This window comes from Anopheles maculipalpis, chromosome 2RL, assembly GCF_943734695.1.
Source record: "Anopheles maculipalpis chromosome 2RL, idAnoMacuDA_375_x, whole genome shotgun sequence".
Lineage (NCBI taxonomy): Eukaryota > Metazoa > Arthropoda > Insecta > Diptera > Culicidae > Anopheles > Anopheles maculipalpis.
Genome location: NC_064871.1, coordinates 97,839,029 through 97,854,577, shown reverse-complemented (window position 1 = coordinate 97,854,577; position 15,549 = coordinate 97,839,029). Strand labels below are relative to the sequence as shown.

The 15,549-nt window shown below is 45.1% G+C and overlaps 2 protein-coding genes across 2 annotated transcripts in view; one reads left to right on the top strand and one right to left on the bottom strand.

Annotated features, from left to right (window-relative positions):
* LOC126568304 (protein Rae1) overlaps nucleotides 1-15,140 on the bottom strand; it is a 68,566-nt gene extending 53,426 nt beyond the window's left edge. Inside the window, exon 1 of the mRNA XM_050224760.1 lies at nucleotides 15,131-15,140. The gene's annotated coding sequence lies outside the window, so the exon portion shown is untranslated. The remainder of the gene's footprint in view (nucleotides 1-15,130) is intronic.
* Nucleotides 1-15,549, top strand: part of LOC126567714 (low-density lipoprotein receptor-related protein 1) — a 74,756-nt gene that overhangs the window by 49,935 nt on the left and 9,272 nt on the right. The window contains exons 2-8 of the mRNA XM_050223973.1: nucleotides 9,698-9,811; nucleotides 9,897-10,427; nucleotides 10,502-11,684; nucleotides 11,762-11,974; nucleotides 12,048-13,109; nucleotides 13,207-15,234; nucleotides 15,300-15,507. Coding sequence (XP_050079930.1) covers nucleotides 9,698-9,811; nucleotides 9,897-10,427; nucleotides 10,502-11,684; nucleotides 11,762-11,974; nucleotides 12,048-13,109; nucleotides 13,207-15,234; nucleotides 15,300-15,507 — 5,339 coding nt within the window. The remainder of the gene's footprint in view (nucleotides 1-9,697; nucleotides 9,812-9,896; nucleotides 10,428-10,501; nucleotides 11,685-11,761; nucleotides 11,975-12,047; nucleotides 13,110-13,206; nucleotides 15,235-15,299; nucleotides 15,508-15,549) is intronic.

Sequence of the window (15,549 nt, the reverse complement as noted above, 5' to 3'; positions counted from 1 at the left end):
TTTGTAATAAGCCAAAATTGCAACAACCGCCATCGCAATACACAGTTCCATGAAATGCTAACAAGCTTTGAAATGCTCCAAAACATTTCGGATTACAAAAAAAATATTTTTTGGATTTACTTCAACTGAGTGAATTCTTGAACACACTGCAGAAAGGGATAATCTAGACGAAACATCGGGCATTGGTTTCCCATTTGAGTGTGAACTCGGAAGTCCTACAGTATTGCGCATATCATATGTTTGTATCGTATGATGGATAACGGACGGTGTGGAGTTTGCTCGCTCCGTACGTAGCATCGTCGATTCGTCAGGATACAATTTATGTTGAAAGGTTCTTGAAGCATGGAACACGCGAACTACCGTACACACTGCCATGTTACGTTTCGGCTGCCAGTTTCCAGCTAGAACTCTCATGAACTCCGCCACGTAAAGCGTGTTGTGTCAGGTGTGTTTTTGGTGCTTGTGCAAAATACTACTTCTGTAATTAATTCCACTCACATCAATGCACTGCAGCTAAACACGCGCTGCTGTGTAATACAAGATGAGATGCAGCATGTACCTGTGGATAGAATATCTTATCACATGAAACCTGATTTTAGCTCGATTAAGCGTATTGTTGCTTGTGGATGCTCATGCTACGCAGCGCACGAGAATGACTGGGCGTCTCCATCGATCGATCGACTGTTGTGTGAAGCATTTTCCCGGTTTGACAGTTTCTCTTTTTAATCGTATTTTTGACGCGATAAGACTATTGATGTTTAAATTAGTAAGAAAAGGCACAACTTTATTTTACGCTGCGTTAAACAAAACCTTTTTTCGTTTCCCAAAACCCTCATTTTGCCTCGATTGCTGTACTAAAACGTGCCGGAATAGAAAACAAAAATAACTCAGCACTGTAAAAAGAAAAGGGTAAAGTGGAGTGCTGTTTGGCACAAAGACAGATTATACAGGATGGGACCGGGCACAGGCACGGACACGATCCACGAACCCCACGCCCATCATCAAACGTAATCAATCACATTGGGTCCGGTGGCTAATGAGCATTTCATCAGGCTGTGGCGACCGGTCCGGGAGCAGCGAAGCAGAAGAAATTGATCAACTTTTACCTTCTTTTAATTACTTTGTCACTTTTCTTCGGTTCTTCCGCATAACCCGAGCCCATAATGTGTTACGCCCGACTGCTTCGAGCGGGTTCGTTCTTTCCAATGAACTCTGGGCACTGCTACTGTGGCTGCGACTGAATAGAAAAAGCTGGGGCGGCGATGGTCAGTTGCACAAAGCACCAGACATGTCCATTTAATTATCCAGCTGTGCGAAAAAAAAAAGACGTACCCTACTCGCCACTTCCGAATGCCGAATGCCGTGCCTAGAGAATGTCCCTGTAGTTGTTGTTTCGTACGTTCGTTTCCTGATCTTGTCCTTCACTGGGTGTGCACTTTGTGCGAACAAAAACTATAGCTGTCATGCCTTTCGTGCGGCCGTCGTAAAAAGCTTTACGTGAAAAGGATGAAATAAAATTTGCTGTCCCCAGGAAGACACAATCAACTGGAAAAACCTCAAACCCATCCTGCAGGCAGCGGGTAAGGGGGAGCGGTGCAGGAAATCTCCTTCAACTCATGGAAAGGAAAAGCTGGTCGCAGATAAAAACTTTTGCTTCTCAAAAAGACACGGTAAAGCTTTGTTGGCCTTTGCCAAAGGTAGTAGCCACGCAGAAAACAAACCGCCCGTAGCGCCCATCAAAAGTACTTTAAAGGTTGAAGAGATCATTTGAATTTGGCTAACAGATTTTAATTATTCACCCAATCCTTCAGCTTCCTCTCCGGCTAGATGCACCTCAACACGGATGGGATGTGTATGAAACTTTTCGCGAAAGTACCACAAAAGAAAAATCCTTTTTCACTTTTTTTCGTGTGCTTAGTATTACCTACGCTTAAGGTTTGCTTTGTTACGGTCAACCGCCGTGTCACGGCTAGACGGCATTGTGTTCGGATCCGAACGGCGTACTGTTGACATGGTGGCATTGCCGTAATTAGATACCGCACTTTTCGGTGCAGAACCATGAATTTGTCCTTCTTTTTGTTCTGTTTGATTTTCCTAAACGTTTCGCTTCTGGCCATAAAACAAAAGGGAGCTCCACGGCAGGGATCAAAAACTTTTATTAAAACAAAAAAAGCAAAAAGTAAACGTGCTAGCTAAACAAAAAACAACTCATCCTTACGCCTCGTCAGTGTTTCCCGTTCCTTTTAGCTGTTGTTGGTTTTTTTTTTGTGGGTTTGTTCTGCCACTCACCAATGCTGACCGAATGTACCACCCGAAGCGAAGCACTATTTTGTGCTCCGTTTTCACTACTGCTTCCCCTATACTTCCCTTTAGGGAATCCCAACCACTAAGGAGAGAGTGCCATTTTGTATAATTATACGTAAATGGTAATGAGCGGAAGATGTCCACAGAAAAACGTTCGACCGGCGGGGTTTCGCCGACGTTATTTGGTGTGTGTATTTTACTTTGCCACACTCGCCCATTAGTGCACAGTGAAAATTGTGGCTCATTTTCGGTTGGCCAACGCTTCATGTGGAGTGGCTTTTGCGGCCGATCGTTTGTTTTGTCATGTAAATAATGGAATTTGCTCGCGCTTGGGTAAAAGTACACACTACGTGGCTTTATGCTGTACACTTGGAAACGACAAGCACATTCATAATCTGTTTTTTAACTCTGTTTTTGTTTGGTTGTTGCCTGCCCTGGACAGAATTTTCCTGTCAAATGTTGTTGATATGAAATGCATATTTTGGATCATAAATTGTCACATGTTTTGCTTTTTTTGTCGACCGGAAACCCTGTTTATCTTCCCTCCAACACGTGCACGAATAGTACAATGCCTTTGATGCAACCTGAAACCTGTTGCTTCCTGCAACGAACTACTGGAATTGCGCGTCAGTTCCATTTCAGTAACAATTTCGTCACCTTGTGCCTGAATGCCGGAAATACCCGCACGATCTCGTGCACTTTACTGTCCGCTGAAATTGATATTAGTTGCGCTTGCCTGGAGTACATCAAAAGCGATGGACGGTTTGCACACTTCGTCTCCAACGTGTTCTGGCGTGTTCGGCCGGCTGACCGCAACCGCTTTTAGTTTGCAATAATGATAGGCTCGGTAATTTAATGACTATTGATTACCAATTAATCATCCGAAGCGTGGTCGTGCGCGGCTGGAGCAACACGAGGATTCGAACCACCTTAAATTTCGCAGATGAGCCCCGCAAATTATGATACACGTTCCAGCGCACTTTGTCCAGTTTTTCGTCGCCATGATAGAAGAAACCATACCCAGCAGAAGGAGAATTGTCTGGCATGATCAATACGATCAATAACATGGGCTAGTAAATTATCCGCAAATATAGGCACAAACACACACACACACACATGTGCATATGCAAAGTGCAACTGCAGCGGTGCCTATCTTTAGCAACTGTTTACTTAATGCCTCACGTCTAGTGGACGGTGGCTACATTAACCTGAGCAAACAGAACCGTAACAAACATATGCAAACAGCAAAACTAGAACCGGCATTCATTATCGGTCGTGATTATGAACTTGACGGCCGTGTAGGATGCTGTACCGTGTCCGCCGCGGTGGTGCCGGGAGTGAAGATGATGAACGAATGCTCGCACATTATTCAAACAGCGTTTGCGATTTACCGTTAATAGCGACAGCACTAATTTATGCAAACTGGGGTTCGGTACAGGCTAGCTGTACTGTATATTGGTTTGATTAGTTTTTGTTTTCGCTCCAGTCTCGGCAGCACTCATTTATTAATGATAGCCATGTTGGTGGACTAGTCGCCGCGTTGCAACGTTTGCCTGATATACATATTTAAGCGATTTTAAGCTACAGGTCTTGAATTATTGCGTTCAGAGGGCGGAATGTATCGGTCGCGAAATGGAAATAAATTGTTATCCGCTTTGGGCCATATGGGACATGTGATTTAGTAAACGCGTGCACGCATCGGTATCGGCATGTGAAATGAATTATAGAGAGAGAGAGAGAGAGAGAGAGAGAGAGAGAGAGAGAGAGAGAAAATCAACACGCTACTACGCCTAACTGGCTATGCAAGCAATATCGATTACCTCCTGGCTGGCAGGATTTGTAATTAATTATTTTTCAAATTGAATTATTTTATTTCCACGCAAATATAGATTACATTTTGTTTGAGCTTTTATTTTTTGTCTTTTCCCTTATTCGAACAATCATAGGCCGTTTGTGCAGAGCAACTGAACATCGGAATCGGGATCGGATGCTGCTTTTTGTCTATTGTTGATAAAATATTTAATTCTCTTCTCGTTTCCGGCTAAATCCCATCTGCAGCGAACTATCACATTGCGTGCATGAGCGCTGAATAAATAACCCGATGCAGAATATGTGAAACACCATTAAAAAAATCAGACCCTTCAACAACCGATATGCGGATAGCCGCTTCATTGTGTGAAACTAGTATCAAAAGACCCGTCCTCCATCACGGCCCTTCGCTGGCCAAGCGTAACCATGTTGGACACTGGCCAATGCTTCAATTAATAATGGATTGCTTTCGTCCAAGGCTGCTCCCTCAGCTGGCCCTAGACTCGAAGCCTACATTTCGAACTATCACGACGCCGTTCCTAGTCAGACATCGGATGAGTTGTGTGGCAAGTTTTACACCTCGTTGACTAAAACGCTTATCTATCACTGCTTGCGCTGCAGTCCCTTTTGGAGAATGGGGAGGCTTTAGCTGTGGCAAACATAAATGAAATTGATGCTACTGCTAGGTATGCGGTCGTGTTGTGTATTGGTTTCGATTTGATTTAATCGATCCGTTGAATAATAAATGATGAGTAAAACTTTTTTCTGTATATTATCTATGCCAGCCGGTGACGAATGTGGTTGAGTGATAAACGTTTCGAGTGCGATCATTCGTTCGCTCCGGGTAACAGTCTAAGTGCATGTAATTCCAACGCCAGTAATGTAATGCTCTTACCCGGTCGATTCGTATACGATTTCCTGGTCACAAAAGAATCACTTCCGGAAAGCATCCCGCACTAAAGTTCCTCGCCGTTTACAACAATCCTGATTCGCACACACACACACACACTGCTGGGGATAATGTAGACGGGTGTCCCTTTTTTGCCTTCCGATGGTGATGTTGCAATCATCATATAATCCCGGTACGGTGTAAATGGCCCAGGGATTTGCTGCTACCTTTGCAAAATCCTCTGCCAAACCATTTGGCGCCCCAAAAAGGGACGAGATAAAAATTATTTCCTATCCCCTTTTGTGCGTGTACAGGTAGTGCAAAGGATCTTGCCAGAAGCAAAGTAGTGCGTAGCGCGTGTGTGACAGACAGATGAGCCAAAAGCCGAAAATCCCATCGACCCATCCCATAACGGTGTCCAACATTTACAACCTCTCAGTGAAACGAGAACATTAAATTTTAATTTGAAGCAATATTAAAAGTCGTTGTCTGTCACCCGGCGGGCAAAGCAAGAGTCCGTCGCGTGGTAAGAGAATTTTAAATTTTATACAAACCCGCAAGTGTACAAGCACTCCCGTGGAAACAATGGGACCAATCTTGTTTGAGTCAGCATATTTGGGACGCATTTTTTTTTTTTTTTTGCTTTTCATTGCCAACGCCATGCCAAGCTCTCGCAAAATGAACGATGGTGATTATAATGATTTCGTGTTCCAAAAAACTCTGCTCTGAAATTTAAGTACAAACTACTCCATCCTTGAATGTGTGGGTACCAAAAAAAAACCCCTCCACCCTGGTCAGCTGGTCTACTTTGTGCAAAGTAATTGGATGCAAATTTGCTCACCAGTTTGTATGACCCCAAAGGGTTTTTATTTTATGACGATGGTTAATTCGAACACGTTAATTGCAGCGGTGTAAGTTTGGGTGTGTTTGTACATTGAACTAAATTTTCGGGACGTTGTACTTCTCTTACAAGCGTGCGCCAATCCCTTTAAAGTAAAGTTTATCTATTACAAGTCGATGCAGGAAAAAAGGGAACGTCAAACGAACTTCTAAATCTCCTAAATGGGGTCAACATGTGTGTGCTCTTGTTTAAACAATTGTGGTTGCAGTAATGTGGTTAGGGACGAACCGGGAATTCTTTTCTCGGAAGAAACCTTACAGTAAAGGGCGCAGATTTTCCTATACCAGCCAAGAGGGCGTTTCTTTGTATGTCTGTTCCTGTAATAATCCAACAAAAAAAATGAACCGAACGAAGCATTGTCTGCAATGGCTGTTGCGCCATTGTATATTTTAAGCAAGGTTTCAAATTTCCTTTAACTCCCCCCGTCCCGGTCGTACATTCAATTTGAGCAAACGGAACATGCATTTTCGTAAACTGATTGTTGTTCCCTTTGCGGCACAAAAGATCGCACATGTTAATGCAATCACTGCAACGGACAAGCATTTGATTGGTTTCCCAACGGAAGACGGCGGCTCAACAGTTCAAATCAAAGAGGTCAACACCATTCTGCTTCCAGCGTGAACCGTGAATAGAGGCAAATTGTGGTAATAAAAATAAAGGAACGAAAACATGGATGAAAAAGGTCAATCGACAACTTTCATTTGGTATTGATTCGATCGTTTTAGAGAGTGTGGTCTAGCCGGCGGATTATGCTTAGGAGCGATCAGTTTTATAGCGGCACGTTCGAGGAGTTGTGTTCATGCTCCTTGAAAACCGTTCTTAATGGCGACGTGCTTGGACTGCCTAATGCAACCATCGAACCGTTTGAATGCCTTGGATGTCGTGCTCTTCTTCTCAAATATCATTTAGATGGCATCTCGGTAGCGTTTAAGAATTCACATTCCCCAATCAAACGAACCGTCTGTAGAATAGAGGCAAGAATAATACAATTTTTCCATCCATTTAAAGACAGTCCGTGTTTTGTGCGATACAATCAAGCATTTGAAAAGGCGTACAGACAACACCAATAATACTCGATGCTGCTTGGAGCGCAAATATCCGATCCGTTTCAACCATATGCTACGGACATCCGGCTTGCCTGCAAATGAAACTTTTAAATATTCAGATCAGACTCAAAATGATGAGGCAAATTAGTCCTCGTTTCTAATGGGCTGGTACAATCGCTTCATCGGCCGCGCTTGCTCGTCTTGACGGCTTGGTTTGATCGGTTTCGCAGAAGATGGTGAAAATACTTGACCCGTAAAATAATCCTCCCGGTTTACTCGGTCGGTTTTACTCGCGAGCTCGAGAACGTGTGAAAAAGGAAAAAGAAATGCCCATCATCGTTGAGACTCAGGAGGATAAATTGCGTTAAACTACTTTACGGTGCATCGGTCAGCATCATGGGTAGGGTGGGGGACATTACGGAGGAGGACAGTAATTTACTGTACAAACAATAGCTCTACTGTTGCTCCTACAGGGTACGCGCAGGTAAACGGTAGTTCAGCATGACGTGACCATAGCCAGCATTGCCGGTCATTTACTAATTGCTTTGTACACACACACACTCCCCCGCGGTCTCTTAGTCACAAAGCGGACAGACCATTATGTACTGCTAAATTGCTCGATACACGCATAACAACAAACCACTGTGCAAACATCCGAACGCCGGAGAGTATTGACCCGTGTCCCAGGCAGCGACACACTTAGCCAAACGACAACGCTAAGACGGGATGTGATCTTAAGAAAATTAAGGAACTCGTACACTTGTTCCCTTCCGAGCCGTTATCTCGTTCACTTAGTCTCGCCCGACTGCACCAATGATATCACAATCGAAGTCAGTATCATGTCCGACAGAGCTGTTCAAGTGCTGGTCGGCTATTAATTGCAGATAACCCAAAGCACACGGTATAACTGGAGAGGAATATTATTTAGAAAAGCACCACCACTTCACGCCTCAATCGAGGAACGGTTCTTCGATAATTACAATTTAAATTGCTGGGTAACATTCGACTAGATCGGATGAGCCAATCGAACATTTGTTTGTGCATTAGAATGCATACAAATGTGTGTGTGTGTGTGTGTGTGTGTGTGTGTGTGTGTGTGTGTGTGTGTGTGTGTGTGTGTGTGCCTTTTTTTTGTTATTATGTTTTGATGAATTTCTTTCTCCATCTTGTGGGAATGTGTTTGCATGTTTTGTTTCATTATTTCCATTCCAAATGTGCTTGATTTACAGCAAGTTTACGCCATTTGGTTATGCATTTGCCGTACCAGGATTGGAGGATAAAAATATGTACTACAGGACGACCCTGCTCAAATTCTTGCCTTACTCTTTGCCTGGTCGCGCATCATCAACCGCGTTGCTGAAGAATAAATCACTGTCAGCAACAGACACCACTAATGCACACTCACACACATACACACTTTACCAGGCAGAATATAGTGAAACAATGCAACCACCCAACAATGCACGGCGAATGGGAAAATAGATTGTACAAATAAAAAGTGATAATATGAAGGCACTCTCGCACGAAAATGAATTAAACGTGTACAAAATAACGAATAAAAAACGAAGCTCGAGCTAAACTAACAGATCCACACAGGCGTCACACGAGGACGATGGAAATGAGTTCAAAAATGCAAAACAATTAGTACTTCAAACACAGCCGACCGTCATCAATTTGGGTTTTACTCCGTTCCAACAACCGAATAAATTGTAGGGGAACCGCCGGTGGTAAGGAAAGCAGAAGGTGGCGCAGGAAAATGACCAGAGATCGTTAACGGATGGTTGAGTAGCAAAGAAATGGAATAAAAATAATGCTGGGACACGCAAAAAAAAAAAACGAACAGACCGACACACATACACAAACACATTGTAGTAGCGGTGTCCTGGATTGTGGAAAAGGACACACACGCGGATGGTAAGGAGAGACCTACGGATGGATAATGGAAGCTTTGGGCTCAAGTGTTGCGCGGTGGTCGTACGTCAATCAAAGTGAATCAAATATAAATTGCAAATAAAGCAGTGATATACAATTGGATTGATTCAATCAGTCGTTGGTGATTTTTATTAGTAAGCCCTCAGGCGTAATTCGGCCATGCTCTTCAGAACCAAGCGATGCATGACCGGTCGAACGTAATGCACATCTCCGCACGCAAGGATGCTTTTGCATCAGCGGGCTCAATGTTGTGTGGAGTAGCAAGGAGAAAAAAAAAGCGTACACAACGAGCATGCATTCAATGGATTCTCGGTGAATGGAGCGTTTATGTAATTGTTCCGCTAGGCAAGCGCACCCGGCACCCGGCGACCATATTGATTGATTGCTTTTTTGAATCAACGCCAAAAGTACTAAGCAACGTTTCAGCCTCAGTTGAATAGGATCGACTACTGCATTGTTTCGATCCTACTGACCAGCACACAATTGATGGCCGTTTGGCTTATCGAGAACAGATTAGAACAGATAGAGTTGTCTCGGTCCGTGATATCCGATTGATTGTTGTCTTCACACCCATCAGACATGCATATGCTTCATTGAACCACGTAAATTGGAACGCTTGCTCACTGGCTGAGAGTAACGAGCGATCACATTGTCGCTTTGTACAAGAAAAACTGTTGGTTTGCATGGTAAAGTTCGATAGATATCCAATTAATATTCGCGCTTTTGTCGCTGATTGTTCGTAAGCCAGCGTTAACATTTATAGCAATTGAATTGAGCCACACTAACAGTTGCCATATTCTTGTTTTCATCTTTCAGCAACCTGTTCACAAACACAGTTCACCTGTATGATGGATGGCAAGTGCATACCTGCCCTCTGGCGATGTGATACTTCCGCCGACTGCTCGGACGGCTCAGATGAAGTCGGTTGTGGTGAGTTTGCACCTTACCTGTCCCATCCTTCCTCGCGCTCAACTTTCACATGAACCCACCCGTTTCTGATCTTTACGCGTCGCAGATAAAGCACACGCATGCAACGAAGGTATGTTTCACTGTAAGGTGTCCAATCGATGCATCCCAAACGATTGGACGTGCGACGGTGACGTTGACTGCGGCTTGGTGGAGAAGTACCATATGGTGGACACCTCGGACGAAGATCCACAGCTGTGCCGGGCGCACAAAAAGTGTCTCCCAACGCAAGCCCTCTGTGGTGATGGCAAGTGTTTGGAGATTGATCGGTTTTGTGATGGAAGCTGGGATTGCAGTAATGACGAGCTGAACTGCTCCAGCAACAACACAGCAACGGCCAGCGCACCAACGAGCGCTTGCGACGCGCTCAAGTGTTCCTACGACTGTCGGTTAACAGCCGAAGGTCCCAAATGCTTCTGTGCCAAAGACAGTCAACCGAATGGGAATGTGTGTGAAGATTTCGACGAGTGTCAGATCGAGGGCCTCTGCGATCAGTTGTGCAAAAATCTACCGGGATCGTATCAATGCAGCTGCACCACAGGATACGTGAAGCAGGGTAACACGTGCACTGCTGTTAATTGTAAGTCATAATAGATCGTAGGTTCTACAGGTCGATCCGTAACTTCGTTTTGTTTACTCTCTCTTCTGCACTAGTGCCCAAGGACGAACCTGCTTCACTGCTGTTTACCACATTCAACAAAGTGCAGAAAGTTTCCATCAGCAACCGGACCGCAGTTCTGGAAGGATCTGTTACGTTAAATGACACCGGAGAAGGTGAATATCTTAAGCAGTCTTTCCCACGCATCCGCGCCCTGGAAATGGTACATCGTAATCGTACGTTTTGTCTTGCGCGTAACAAGGGCAAATCGTTGCTTGAGTGTTACAGTGTTGACAACACTTCCCACAGCTGGACCATGCCGCGTCCGGATCTCTTTCCCAATCTCGAAGACATTGTCGACATTCGGCTCGACTGGGTGTCGGGCAACTGGTACTATCTCGACCAGCAGCGGGAAATTATCTTCGTCTGCTCACCCCAGATGGTGCACTGTGCCATCGTCGTAGAGGCACTGGCCGAAGTGCTTCGGCCACGACGAATGGCTCTCGATCCGACGAAAGGATTTCTGTTTTTTTCTAAATGGGGTAGCGGTGATGTCAGCATCGAAAGGTCACTGCTCGATGGCACCAATAGGAGCTCAATCGTGCATAATAAAATCATTACCCCACTGGACATTGCGCTAGATTTAGTAATGCAGCATGTCTACTGGGTAGACACTCATCTAGATACGGTTCAGCGTGTAAACTACGACGGCAGTGGTCGCTGGTTTCCGAAGCGAAGCACAAACTTCATGTTCAACTTTCAAACGCTCTATGCTCTGGATGTGTTTGAGCGCACGATCTATATGGCGTCCTGGCAAAATGGTAGCATAGTGGCGCTAAACGGTACCACCGGTGAGGCGAGAATCGTTGTCCCGAACGCATACCATGCGGTGCATCTACACGTGTTTCATAGGCAAAAGCAGCCGGAAGTGGCGCATCCTTGTCGCATTCAAAACGGTGGCTGCGATCAACTATGCATACCAGTGTGGAAAAAAATCGGTGTCGCCATTGCACAATGCATGTGTTCTCCGGGCTACCGGTTAAAGACAAAATCGCAATGTGTACTCATCAAGAGACCTACATTTTTACTGTACGCCAAAACGAGCCCGGCCATGATACGAGGCTTCGCTGTTGGTATCAAATCTCAGGAAGCAATTGTGCCCGTTACCAATCTCGGTGGTCACATCACGTTTGACTACCACGTGGAGGACCAGTTAATCTTCTTCTCTCACAGCAATAAGTATGTCTGACCGTTCTTACCGCACGTATTGTAGGGTGTTTTCTGTAAGCTTTATTTTCCGTTTTTTCCCCCCCTAGAGACTCTCCTTCATTTCGAATAGAAGCACAAAAATTGGACGGTACAGGGCGAGAACTGATACTGGAAAGTCCTGGATCGTGTGATGGAATATCCTACGATTGGTTGGGTAACAACATCTTTTGGACAGATTCCGACAGAAACCAAATTTCTGTGGTAAAACTAGGACCCAAACGATCGCGTTACACAATTCTGCGACATCTTTACGCGCCCAAGTATGTGATTTTTTTCAAGCCTATGCTTCATTACAAGCATAACAAATAATTTTCCACTACTCTCACCCCACAGATCTATTGTGGTAGATCCAAAGCAAGGTTGGATGTACTGGTCATCGTGGTCAGTTCACGGTGGACGCATTGATCGTGCATGGATGAATGGATCTCAACCGGAACTGTTGGTAAGCAGCAAAGATCGTCCAATCGAGTGGCCAACGGGCCTTTCGATCGATACCATCCAGAAGCGGTTGTACTGGTGCGATGGACGCCTTAATGTGATCGAAAGCGTCAACCTTGATGGAAGCAATCATGTGCTGCTCTTCGATGGACGATCACAAAACCGTTTCCCCGTCGCACTAGCCGTCCATCGTCAGCTAGTTTATTTTGCAGATAATGTAAAGGGTCATATTGAGAAGCTTAATTTAAGCGATCCACTCGCGCTAGAAACTATAGCGATAGAAAAACCGCAAGTCTTGGGTCTGAAGATCTTCGATAATCTCACCCAGTACGGTGGAAATGGACGTAATGCGTGCGAAATAGACTGTCCGGGGATTTGTTTAAATACTCCTGTTGCAACTGCCAGCTGTAAGTGTGAAGATGGTCAGATATTGACGCTCTCAACCGACGGAAAGCCGGCGACTTGTGTCCCCTTCAATCTGCAACATTCGCCAGCAACTTGTAACAATAGCACACATTTCTTGTGTCGCAATAAAATCGACTGCATTGAGATCAAGTATACCTGTGATGGCGATCGTGACTGTGAGGATGGGAGCGATGAGGAAACCACGCCTGATGGACCATGTGACCCAAACTGTGATCTTGAGCATAATTTCAAGTGTGACGAGCAGAGATGTATCAGTCGAGTGCACGTGTGTGATGGATCGGTAGACTGCATCGACGAAAGTGATGAAGACTACATTAATTGCCCGAACAAAACGTGCACCGAACACTTTTTCCAGTGTGAAGTGAGCCATCGATGCATACCGAGTACTTGGGTATGCGATCGACATCTCGACTGCGGACCGAACGATAATTCGGACGAGCCAGAGCACTGCCACAAATGTCCAGAGTTTGAATGTAGAAACGCAGCTTGTGTGCCATTTGAATTTCTTTGCGATGGAGTCGACAACTGTGGGTAAGTTTCATGGCAAGGGAAATCGTTTTGATCCATAGCCTTATTTTATTTTATTTATTTATTTTTTTTTTTTTGTAATCCCTCAATACGATTTTAGTGACCGATCTGACGAAACGCAGTGCGACGTCGAGTGCGGTGCAAATGAATTCTTCTGCAGCCCGCATGGATGCATCGATCGTTCGCTAATGTGCGATCCTAAACTTAACTGCTTAAATGCATTCCACGAGTGTGACAAACTTTCTAAGGCTGGTGCCAATGCGACAACCTATCCCAGCGTCCACGTTCGTTCGGAATCGGAATTAAAAGACCTCTGTAGACAGGATCTGAAGATCATCTGTGGTGCTGATAAACAGTGCGAAGAAAACTACAACCGTGCGTGCCAACGAATGGAGTTCGGGCCGTTCAATGAAACTATGACGTGTCACCATCCGGATCGACTGTGTCGTATAACGAACGAGTGTATAAAAGTGACGCAGCTTTGTAACGGCCGTACCGACTGTCCCGATGGCACGGATGAAGGGTTTCTGTGCGAAGAGAAAAAATGTGATAAGTATAACGATTGTTCTCATTCGTGCCATAATGCTCCGGAGGGCTTGGTATGCTCTTGTCCACCTCATCTATTTCTGCAACCAAATGGCCGCGACTGTGGTCATGATCATGCTTGTGACGCATGGGGCACCTGTTCACAAGTTTGCACAAAAACTGGAACGCACTATCGATGTAGTTGCGTTGAAGGCTACACGCTTACGTACGATAAGTTTACCTGCCGCAGTAATAATGCGGATTCGCCCTACGTCATTTTTAGCAATCGACAGGAGATACTCGGCTTCGATCTGAACACACTTGGCGTAAGGAGTTTTTACACCTCGTTGCGAAACACGATCGCATTAGATTTCCTGTATCGCAACGATTCCATCCAGATCTTCTGGTCGGATGTGATGGACGACAAGATTTATCGAGGCACGCTAAAGAACGACACGTTAAGCAACGTCGAAGCAGTCGTACAATCTGGACTATCGACGGCCGAAGGCCTTGCAGTAGATTGGATTGGAATGAACATCTACTGGATCGATTCAAACCTCGATCAAATCGAGGTAGCTAAAACGAATGGAAGCTTCCGGAGAACGCTGGTAGCCGGTGACATGGTCAATCCACGTGCGATCGCGCTTGATCCGATGGAAGGCGTCCTATTTTGGACAGACTGGGAAGAAGGTTCGCCGAGGCTTGAGCGGTGCACAATGGCCGGGGAAAACCGTACGGTGATCAAATACGTAGGATCGGATGGTGGCTGGCCGAATGGAATCGCGCTCGATTACATTCCACGGCGTGTTTACTGGATCGATGCACGTTCCGATTCAATTCACACGATCACCTACGATGGGCAGGATCATCATCTTGTAATCAAAGATCAGGGTGTGCTGGCACATCCGTTCAGCATAACGGTGTTCGACAACTATGTGTATTGGACAGACTGGCGGACGTACTCCGTTATACGAGCCAACAAATGGAACGGCACGGATGTGGCTGTGATCCAGAAGACGCAAAGTCAACCGTTTGGAATACAAATTCTACACTCCAGTCGGCAACCAAACTCGCAGCCAAACCCGTGTGGCGTTAATAATGGAGGTTGTTCTCATCTGTGCCTATTGAGCGTTGGTTTGCGGCATGAGTGCGCTTGTCCACATGTAATGCGTTTACATGAGGACCGAATGCAGTGTGTGCCAAATGAGGAAATTCTGCTGTTTGTGGTACTGACCGAAATTCGAGGAGTTGATCTTCAGCAGCCAGCACATTACACGATCCCAACTATTAGTCACCAGACGCAAGTTGTACAACCTTCCGTGCTGGATTACGATATCAGCGCTGCGCGGCTGTACTGGAATGATATACAGCTGAATGAAATCAAATCATCCGGCTTGGCGACGGGACCAATAGAGACTATCCTCGATACGGACATTTCGCATTCGCTAGGATTCGCTGTGGACTGGATCTCGAAGCTACTTTACTTTTCAACTGGTAACGAAACACACAGCCGCATTATGGTTAGCAATCTGAACGGCGAATATGTGACGGAGATCGCTAATGATCTGACCCTGGTCAACAGTTTAGTTGTGTATCCGACAAGGTAAGTAATGGCCAGCTATAAATTTCATACGCAATTTTCTAACGCATGTTTTGTTTGCTTTACAGAGGTATGATGTACTTTGCAACGATGAGCGAAACGCCAAAATTGTATGAGCTGTATTCTAGTCGTATGGACGGTTCCGAGCGGCAGTTGATCAGTAATTCAACGTTCTATCCCGTCGACAGTTTGGCACTCGATTTTGAAACAAACCGTTTGTACTACATTTCTGCTCGAGCTCGCGAAATCTACTACTATGATATTGGTAGTGGCAAAGTATGTGTTTATATGTGAAACACGAAATCTCTTATTCAAAGA